Source organism: Micropterus dolomieu, linkage group LG03 (genome assembly GCF_021292245.1).
Source record: "Micropterus dolomieu isolate WLL.071019.BEF.003 ecotype Adirondacks linkage group LG03, ASM2129224v1, whole genome shotgun sequence".
Lineage (NCBI taxonomy): Eukaryota > Metazoa > Chordata > Actinopteri > Centrarchiformes > Centrarchidae > Micropterus > Micropterus dolomieu.
The window spans coordinates 1,263,546-1,273,922 of record NC_060152.1 but is presented as its reverse complement, the minus strand read 5'-3'; the positions used below and the strand labels follow the sequence as shown (position 1 = coordinate 1,273,922).

General features: G+C 42.0%; 1 protein-coding gene and 1 long non-coding RNA gene across 2 annotated transcripts in view; one reads left to right on the top strand and one right to left on the bottom strand.

Annotated features, from left to right (window-relative positions):
• Positions 1 to 10,377, bottom strand: part of atp2c1 (ATPase secretory pathway Ca2+ transporting 1) — a 111,817-nt gene that overhangs the window by 56,440 nt on the left and 45,000 nt on the right. The window contains exons 7-11 of the mRNA XM_046045687.1: positions 9,499 to 9,607; positions 8,845 to 8,997; positions 6,815 to 6,883; positions 4,495 to 4,570; positions 4,333 to 4,399 (exon numbers count right to left, since the gene is read on the bottom strand). Coding sequence (XP_045901643.1) covers positions 4,333 to 4,399; positions 4,495 to 4,570; positions 6,815 to 6,883; positions 8,845 to 8,997; positions 9,499 to 9,607 — 474 coding nt within the window. The remainder of the gene's footprint in view (positions 1 to 4,332; positions 4,400 to 4,494; positions 4,571 to 6,814; positions 6,884 to 8,844; positions 8,998 to 9,498; positions 9,608 to 10,377) is intronic.
• On the top strand, positions 5,520 to 9,374 carry LOC123968754. Its single transcript, XR_006824533.1, has 4 exons — positions 5,520 to 5,596; positions 7,011 to 7,244; positions 8,442 to 8,503; positions 8,815 to 9,374. It is a non-coding gene; the product is annotated as an uncharacterized LOC123968754 (long non-coding RNA).

Sequence of the window (10,377 nt, the reverse complement as noted above, 5' to 3'; positions counted from 1 at the left end):
GCCAGGAGCTGCTACGCCGACCTAACGTCACCTCATTTGTTATGTGAGCAAAGCATGAAGAAGAGAGTCCTTCTGTTTCCAGTCCTGCACCATGGCGGACCGCAGCAAACGCGCCAAAGTTTGACTTAGCTTCACTAAAACAGAGAATGCAACAAAATGCACCAGCTGCAGTAAGGAGGTTTGGTGCGAGGCAGGAAGCAGCTCCAACATGACGAAGCTTTTACTTCAACACGGCGTGAATCTGAAGGAACGCTTCACCGTGTTCAATGTGTCGCGCTCTCCCAGCTACAATGACGCCTCAGATCCAGCTAACGCTAACAGTAGCAACATCTCAGGTACAAAACACCTTTTATGCTGAAGGGAAACCAGTGATGGCTACAAATGATTCAATAGATATTTCTCTTAGAGACGAGTCCCCAGAGACGGCACTCTAGGACAGAGACTCCTTTAAGTTTAGCCATGAAGGGGAAGATGAGCGAGGAGGAAGAGGATGAAGGTCACTGAGCGCTGACTAGATCTGTGATGAAGGGACCAGAACTGAAATTCAATCATTAAAATTTAAGCGGCACCCAAACTTAGTCCACATTTAAAAGTAAACTGAGAACTTCTTCAGACTTGTGATTAGCTGGTCGAATCAGTCTCTCTCTCTCTCTCTCTGGGCGTCATGGTTTGCTTTTTGGGTTAGGTCTTTCTTGTGTTGACACTCTTTGTTCACTGCACTTCACTGAACACACATGCAAACACTACCCATGTTACTGATTTACATCCAATACATCTCCATTGGTTCATTTATATTTTCTTAAATCAATCTTGTGCTGTCCTCCCCTCTTCGTCCTCCCCTTCAGCCGGGCTGTGACATTAGTCATTAGGTGTGTTTTGGAGGGTGGGTGTTTGTCAGTGTTATTTCTTCTGTTCATTTCATTTCACGTGTTACTGAGTATTTTACTGTAAAGCACATCTAGTTCCCTGTAATGAAGCAAATTTGCCCTTTCCCATGACATTTTGGGAAATAGGGAGTACATAGACACTGTGGTGGGGGGAAACAGAGTGGGAGTCGTTGCAAACTAAATACGGCGACATGTGTATAAAATATTTAAATAAAAACACCAAAACTTAAACTCTGTCAGTAGCATCGTGTTTCTGCTTTGTAAGGTTGATAACGACCAATCAGGAAGCCAAACGTGAGTGACTGCATCATCGTTTTTTAAAATCCTCCGTTTTCACCTGTCTGCACTAAAATGCTAACCCGAGGTTTAAAACCAGCAGCTTTTTCAAACTTCGCCGTTTTAGTCTGGACGGGAGGCGGAAATGAGGTTTTAAAACAAAAACGTAGTAGCGTGGATGTAGCTTTAATTCATCAAAGAAACTGATATTTGCTCTGCAGTTACTTCTGTTTGGCTCTGTTCTGGGATCTCCCTGCCCTTCCATGTGACTGTGTGGAAAGCCAGAGGCAGAGAGCAGCAGCACAGAACCTCAACGTCCCCCCCATGGTACAGAACAGAGCAGTCATCAGTAGCAAGAGAACTGACATGATCAATCAGACACAGCCTAAGAGGAGGAGCTGCTTTTTACTTTTAGACAGTGTTGTGAACATACAGTGTGGATTTGTGCATTTTATAGCAAATAATTTGGAGTCTCAAAATTCCTTCTCTCTCTCTCTCTCTCTGAGAGCCAGATAACGCTCGGTGCCTGACTTTTAAAATGACAAAGCACTAACCAGAGATTACAAACAGCCCATCAAAACTCTTTTGGAAAGAGGGCAGGAAATCCTAAACTTTTCAGTCAGGATTTAGAGTTCATCATAGCACAGAGACAGCACTGGTGAAAATTACTAATGACCTCCTCATTGCATCAGACAACGGACTTGCCTCTGTACTGGTTTTATTAGATCTTAGTGCTGCATTCGATACCATTGACCATCAGATCCTATTGCAGAGACTGGAACATTTCATTGGCATTAAAGGAACCGCTCTAAGCTGGTTTAAGTCCTATTTATCAGATCGATTTCAGTTTGTACATGTTAACGATGAGTCCTCCATGCACGCCAAAGTTAGTCATGGAGTTCCACAAGGATCTGTCCTCAGACCAATCCTCTTCACTTTATATATATTTCCTTTAGGCAATATTATCAGGAAATATTCCATAAGCTTTCATTGTTATGCAGATGATACTCCGTTATATCTATCGATCAAGCCAGATGAAACTCATCAGTTGGCTAAACTTCAAAATGCGCCTTCAGGATGTTAAAACCTGGATGACCTGTAATTTTCTAATGTTAAACGCAGATAAAACTGAAGTTATTGTTCTGGGGCCTAAGCACCTCCGTGACGCATTATCTAAAGATATAGTTTCCCTTGATGGTATCGCCCTGGCCTCCAGCACCACTGTGAGGAATCTTGGAGTTATCTTTGATCAGGACATGTCGTTTAAGTCTCACATTAAGCAGATTTCAAGGACCGCCTTTTTTCACCTACGTAATATAGCGAAAACCTACAAAGCGCTTAATGGTCAGGCACCATCTTATCTTAAAGAGCTCATAGTACCTTACTACCCCACCAGAGCACTGCGCTCCCAGAATGCAGGGTTACTTGTGGTTCCTGGAGTCTCCAAAAGTAGACTAGGAGCCAGAGCTTTCAGCTATCAAGCTCCTCTCCTGTGGAACCAGGTTCCAGTTTGGGTTCAGGAGGCAGACACCATCTCCACATTTAAGAGTAGGCTTAAGACTTTCCTCTTTGATAAAGCTTATATTTAGGGCTGGCTCAGGTGAGTCCTGAACCATCCCTTAGTTATGCTGCTATAGGCCTAGACTGCCGGGGGATTTCCTATGATGCACTGAGCTCCTCTCTCCTCTACTTTCTCTCCCTCTGTATGCAACCTCATCCCATTATTGCATGTTACTAACACAACTTCTCCCCTTTCCGGTAGTCTTGTGCTTTCTCGTCCCTCTCCTCTCTCCTCCTATCACTTCCTGCAGGTGTTTCTGGCTCTGGAGCTGTGGAGTCTGGATCTGTGGCTGGGGGTCACCTGCTGCCCCCGTGTTCCTGCTCGATACCCTCTGCTGCAACGACTATTGTTACTAGTCCTATTGTTATTATAATCATTAACATTACGATTGTTATGATTAACACTACCATACATATCTATACCATTTTTCATTTAGTCTATAGCAACATCACCTTTACTGTACCTACTGTACCTCTGTGTGTGTATATTCTCTCTCCCCAGATGGCCGCCCACCCTGAGCCATGGTTCTGCTTGAGGTTTCTGCCTCTTAAAAGGAAGTTTTTCCTTGCGTCTGTCACCTAGTGCTTGTTCTTGGTGGGAATTGTTGGGCTTCTGTAAATAACATCATAGAGTATGGTCTAGACCTGCTCATTTATGAAAAGCACTGTGAGATAACTGTTGTTGTGATTTGGCGCTATATAAATAAAATTTAATATAATTATTAACCATACCCAGGGAATCCCGAGACCCTGGGCGAACGGAATCTCGGGTGGTGCCCCGCGAGAGATTTATGAATTAATATTCTCAGAATATTAAAATTCATAATTTTGTATTAATTCTCATAAGTTTAAAAACACAAGTAGACATGCTACAACAGAACCAGGCTAGCTGTTTCCCTCTATGTTTTGATACATTCGGTTAGTTTTGCTTTGATTTCACGCTGCAGTTAGCGAGTGCACTAAAGAATTTTACATGACATGCCTGTGTCCTGTCGTCATCATCTATGCGGACTGCGTCTCCCTATACTTGACATTGATTGGTTTGTAAATAGTTCAATGGGAAGCTTTGAGAAGAATGAATGAATGAGGGATGAACAGATGCATATCGTTACTACTGTTCTTTGATTCCGGTTTACAAGGGAACCACCGAACTTCCTGTAAATGGTCTGAAAGTCCGAACCATCCAAAACAAAATGCTTTCACAATAGAAACAATCCGAACCATGGTTCAGTTTGATCCTAGGTCCAAGGAGGTTTCACGCCTGTAATTTAGGACCGGATCCAACTGAAAAGTCTGAACGTTTGGACCAAACGAGGTAGATGTGAAAGCCACGTACGGACTCCAACTCTGTACTGAATTCACAGACATGTGGACATCTGACCCTCAGAGGTGAAGTGAATATCATCATTTATGGCTTGGTTCTATGTAAGTCTTTCCAGTGAGGCTGTTATCTGATAACAGAAGTGAACTGCAGGCTGCCAGGGTTTAATCATTTACCAAACACAGACAAACATACAGGCAGTCTGTGCAGCAGCAGCAGATCCACACTTCAGCTTTCAGAGACGGAGAAAGCAAACATCAGTAAGCTGATTCAGCGTAGCAGCTGTACCTGACTCCAATGGTGAACATGTCCATAATCCTCTTCCCCTGCAGCCAGCCCACCAGCATGATGACCCCTGAAACACAGCGCAGAAAACACAGTGAAGACTGAACACAGGCGCTCACAACGAGGAGAGGCCAAAGATGAAGGCTGAAAAACAAACCAACAAACCTATGATGCCGAAGGAGTAGAGCGAGAGCTGCTTCCCCAGCAGGTCCATGCTCTTCTGTAGCGGCGTTTTAGGAGCCTGAAACAAAAACAAGCAGGAAGCAGATTGTTTACCTCAAAAAAAGGTTTTCATGACTGACGATGCATCCATCTATGGAGGTGATGAAGCCACGAGCCAGTGAAACAACACATTAACCAAACACATTAAATGTTCACAAGCTTCTGCTTAAAATACATCTGGATTTCATTTTTTTGACCATTTAAATGTGTACCTGCACTTATGCAAGTTAACTAAATTAAAAGCTGCAAGAAACACAAAATTGCTTATTGTGAAACTAAATTGTTAACTGTGGACTTTTGATTTATCATTTACTGGTTTGAACATTTTGGTCTGAGTAGGTGCAAACTGTATCTCAGGTGAGGGAAATTTTAAATACGGCTCATCGCTGGGCATCACCTTCCATGTGTGGAGTTAAAGATTGATTACTTTTACATAACCGTTACATTCAAGTAAAACGCGTTCACGCAACGCTGATAAAGCCTCTCACCGACAGGTAAATCTCTCAGCGATCTGAGGCGACATTCCCGCGGTGGCAAACCGATAGTGATGTGTATTATGAAAACTGCAGGTTTAAATAAAAAGTCTATTTCCATACTTCATATTTCAGCCTCGAACAAGCAGGAACCACCGGGTCTGAAAAGCGAAGCCAGTGGCTGAAGAGTCTTACACCTACATTCTCTCTAACGGCCAGCAGGGGGCGACCCGACTTGCTGCAGAAAGAAGTGTGATTGTATAGAAGTCTATGAGAAATTGTTTCTACTTCTCAGCTGATTTATTATCTCAGTAAACACTTTCCTGATGAGTTTATGGTCTCAGTCGCTAGTTTCAAGTCTTCTTCAACACAGCATGATGTTCATTTAGTAAATTATGGTCCCACTTAGCGGAACATAGACCAGAAAGCAGGGGAGGCTTCAAAGGTGATTGACAAGTCGCTACCATGGTGACCTGTCAATCAGGATAGAGGAGACCTGTATCTGCTGCTCTGTGTACATTCAACCAGCGTCGCTGAAAAAGCTTAGTAGGAGTCGGCTGTTCATTTTTCAGGTAAGCACATTTTGCTTTAAGCCGGTTTGTCGCTAGCCAAAATTAGCATCCCTGCTAATATCACAGTTAATGTAAATTACAGATGCATCCAACTAACCAAGCTAGCTAGCTCCAACCTCTCGTCCAAAGATGGTCACGTCTGGTTTCAAAAAAACAAAATTCCAAACTGGAGGCTTTAAAACTGCAGTCCACAAACAAGCAGATGACGTTACAGTGTGGAAGTCTATGGTCAAGATTCAATACATCAGAAATCAGGCTGAAGCACTGGCTTTAATCAATACATTTACACACTCAGACATCAGGTTACGGAGAATATCAGATGTGTTTTTGTGCATGGCTGTAACCCGGTCAGTGAAAATCTACATTCGTCAATCATCAGATTTCTCTCCCATCGCACCTTATTTTGGAACAATGCTCTACTTGTGTTAACTGTAATGGTGATACAACACACTGCTTCCTGCCTCTGTGTGTGTCTCTCTCAGGGAGGGAAATACTGTCGCTCTCATCAAAAACACCAGACTCCATTGATAAAAAATGTAATTTTACCTCGCAGAAAAAGGGAGTTTGTTTGTGTTACTGAACAAAAGAAAAGTCACATAATCCAGGCAGCGGTAGACCAAAGAGATAAACTCTGTATTTTTGTCAAGGAGTCTGGTGGCTTTGACGAGACCCTGTAAGGATGCAGCCTCGTCTGACGTTTTTACAGTCAAACACTGAGCTGGTGGAAACCAACTTACTCTAACATCAAGAAGCTCTTCTGTTTGTCAATTTCAGTCAGACTTAATTCTTAGAGTACAAGGATCATTCCCTACATGTGAATACCTCTAATTTCATCTCTCTTCTGCTGTTAAATCTATTATCCATCCGAGGTCTGTGTCATGCAACATGCACGCCTGAATAGCTGATTAGAAAACCTGGTCACGTGTAAACATGGCTCTCCAGGAGAAATCAGGTTTCTTGATTGTGGGTAACTGGACATTTAAAAAAGGAACCAGACTACTGGAGAAAGCCAAGTGCAGTCTGTTAACACTACTTGTTCGAATGTAAACACGAGTGTTGGGATTTTGTGAAGGGAGGTGGCGGTTTATTTTGGAAACAATTATAACTCATTATACTGTGTGTGTTGCTGTAACAGCTGTAGATCCGGGTGGACAATAACATTAAACAGCTTGTTGGTATTTAAAAAAATAAAAATAAATAATAATTAGGATAACGTACCTCTTCTGCTTGCATCATTTTGAACACCTCCCCAAACTCTGAGTTCTCTCCGGTTCCGATGACGATGCCCTGAGGAACACCACACATACAGATCACATACATTTATGATTTTTATTTTTTCTTGATTCATTTTATTTGAATTTGTGTCTTCCGTTTTTGGTTTTCTGCTGCTTATTGTTTTTTGTTTGTCCATCAGCTATAACATTATGACCACCTGCTGGCCAAAAAAGCCCTGACCCGTGGAGATCTGGACTCTACTCTGTGTTCTAACACGTTTCTATCAGAACCAGCATCAACTGTTTCAGAAGTTTGACCTACAGTAGCTCGTCTGTTGGATCAGACCACACGGGCCAGCCTTCGCTCCCCATATGCATCAATGAGCCTTGGCCGTCCATGACCCTGTTGCCAGTTCACCGCTTTTCACTGACAGGTAACATGGTAACCAGAAAATCTGTTATTCACCTCACCTGTCACTGGTCATAATGTCATGGCTGATCGGTGTAAGCGTGTTACAGTCTGTGTATGTTATTTTTACCAGAATAAAACCAAACAAACAACAAATAAGTAGTACACCTGCGTAGCTTCTTATTGAAATTAAGTGCTCAAATAACCTGAGCTTCTCAACATTAACTTTCTGTTACTGCTAACAGCCAGAGACACGAGGCGTGGACAAGCTGGTTAGGGCAAAACGATTTGGACAAAATATATCTAACTGCGATTTATTTTTAATGATATTGCCTTTGCGATATTAGAGCGACCATTTTCAAAATAACTACTCAAAGGTGATTTTTGCTGTGATTTGTACCAAATTTGTTTTAAGTCTGTAGAATCAATCAACAAAAATAACACGAGAAGGTGCTTGACATGTGTTGAAATTCAAGCATAACCATGTATATACAGTAGTAAGAGTCTGCAGTGAAGATGTTCGGTAAAGATAAACTAAGAAAATAAAAATGAGAAATAAATTAAAAGAAAGAAAAATATTATAAGAAATATTAATATCAAATCAATAAAAACATTATTAGGTAAATGCTAAACTAACCATTGGGGTACCTAGAAGGGCAGTGCAAGAAAATATGACTTGTAGGCCACGACATCTCTGCAGCACGACCATAATCTATTTTAAAATGTTATTCTGCCACACTTTCCAGCTTTCATAAATATTGCTCCTCCTGCGAATAAAAAATTACAGAAGGAAATATTGCCATCGATAAAAGTTGCACTAATTGTTCAGCCAGGCTCGGCGCTCCGCAGGATGATGGACTCACTGAGCAATGTGTTGAAGTGGGGCAGTGAACGCCTCATCTTGCTTCACTGCAGGACGATCCTTTGTCCCCACAGCCTTCAGACTTTTTGAGCAGTCAATAGCCTACCCATCCTCTTCCAAGGGATCTCATTCAATTCTCATTCAAGCTGTTTTGTTTGGCACTTTTATTCATCATCTCATGTATCTCACCTGATGTGTTTAATCCAACGACTCCTGGTCATCGTCTTCATCACATACAGTATGCAACTTTTGGGTTTGTGGTCTTTGTAATTATATATTTTCAGTCTTATACTTTGACATTTTATGGCAAACTTTCTTGACTTAATTATCTTTATGTAGAACAACCATTTTTTTTTTCAGATCCTCAGCGAGTTCTTTGACATGAGGTGGCATGGAGATCTTCCAGTGACCAGTATGAGCGAGTATGAGAGTTATAACATCAAATTTAACACACCTGACACCATGGAGGGAAAATGGCTGATTGGGCCCAATTTGGACATTTTCACTTAGGGGTGTCCTCACTATTGTTGCCAGCGGTTTAGACATTAACAGCTGTGTGATGTGTTATTTTGAGGGGACAGCAAATTTACACTGTTATACAAGCTGTACACTCACTACTTTACATTGTAGCAAAGTGTCATTTCTTCAGTGTTGTCACATGAAAAGATAATTTCAAACATTTACAAAACTGTGAGGGGTGTACTCACTTTAGTGAGATACTGTATATTTAAAGAAATAGGAAACTGGATCATCCTGCTGGTACCTTGGCTCTGCCGCAGCGTACCAGCGTCCCCATGAAGGCAATGTTGCTGAGGGAGGAGATGTCGCCATTGGATGCTTGCTGGTGGAGGGTGGACTTGGAGGAGGGGGTCGTCTCGCCCGTCAGACTGGACTCATCCACACACAAGTCGGTCGACTGAGAGGGTGGAGACAAGACACAGAGGATTCAATAAACACTGGCAAATGGACTTGACCAAGTCTGTAAATTAAGAAATGTCTTTTCGCTTTACTGTTTCACCACAGGTGGTAAAAGAATTCCTTACGTGTTGAGTTAAAAGTTTACCTGTCGCCACATTTCAGTTTCAGAGTACCAGCTGAACTTGTGGCTTAATTACAGACTTTTCCAAGAACTTGCTAATGACTCCAGCTACATATCAGTTCTTTCTAGGAAATGTGACCTGTAAAATAAACCTCAAGTCTGTGGCTGAGCTGAGCACTTATCCAGGTGGCATCATGTGTGCCACTATGTGAGTGTAAACAGCGTGTTCCTGGAAAAATATATATTCACGCTCAGCGAAGCTGCACTGGATAAATAAAAGAAGAGGCCCAGTGGAAACATGAACTAACAATGGGTTTTGTGTTTATGTTAAAACATTCGTGTGTTTACATGTGGGTGTGTCTGTGTGTTGCTGTGCACCTCGAAGAGGCGGAGATCTGCCGGGACTCTCTCTCCCACAGACAGACAGACGGTGTCTCCAGGAACCAGCTCTCTGGCCAGCAGGTGCTCCAGGTTCCCATCCCTGACACTGAGAGGATTTTAATATTCAAACATTTATCTTTATTTACTTGTGTCAAATAAACATCCAGGGCAAAAAACAACATGAAGTGACATTTCACAGAAGAAAACCCCAAGAAAAACAAGACAAAGCACAAGAAAAAGGAACAAAAGAAGAAACTTAACTAAACAACAGAAAAAGCTCAAACAATATTGGGCACTGTAGATGAGACATGTAACAAAGACTTTTTTTTATGTAAAGGAGAAGGAGTTGGTGTATTGATACGTACAACAGCAAAGGCGTAAATTTGTGCTTAAAAGAGGTGGAGACATATTAGAGGTGTGACGCAGCACAATGTTGGGGTCACAAGAACAAGACAAGACAGTATTTTAAGACTATTTTGAAGAAATACTCAATGCTGAAATATATCAGTGGGGGTTCTGCAAACATTTGAGTTAATTTCCTGCATTCTGGAGAAATGTTCTGCACAAATTTATTGTGGAAATGTTTTTATTTAAATAAATAGGGAAACACAAAATTCAGGTGGGAGGTGACAATTCAAACTGTAACCCTCTAATAGAATCTAACGCCAAAAGTCCATCGGCTGCGGCGCGTTGCCAGAGCTAATTGCGGCCATTCTAGTCAATGCTTGTGGCTCCTGTAGTCTGGCTCTCCGCTCTGCAGAGAATAGGTAGCAGGTCTATTTTTGATGGAAGCCACGTCAAGCAGCACAGAGCAGATCAAACCAGGCAGGAAGTCAGACACAGAACGGCATAGAGAATCAGGTCAATTTTCAAAAT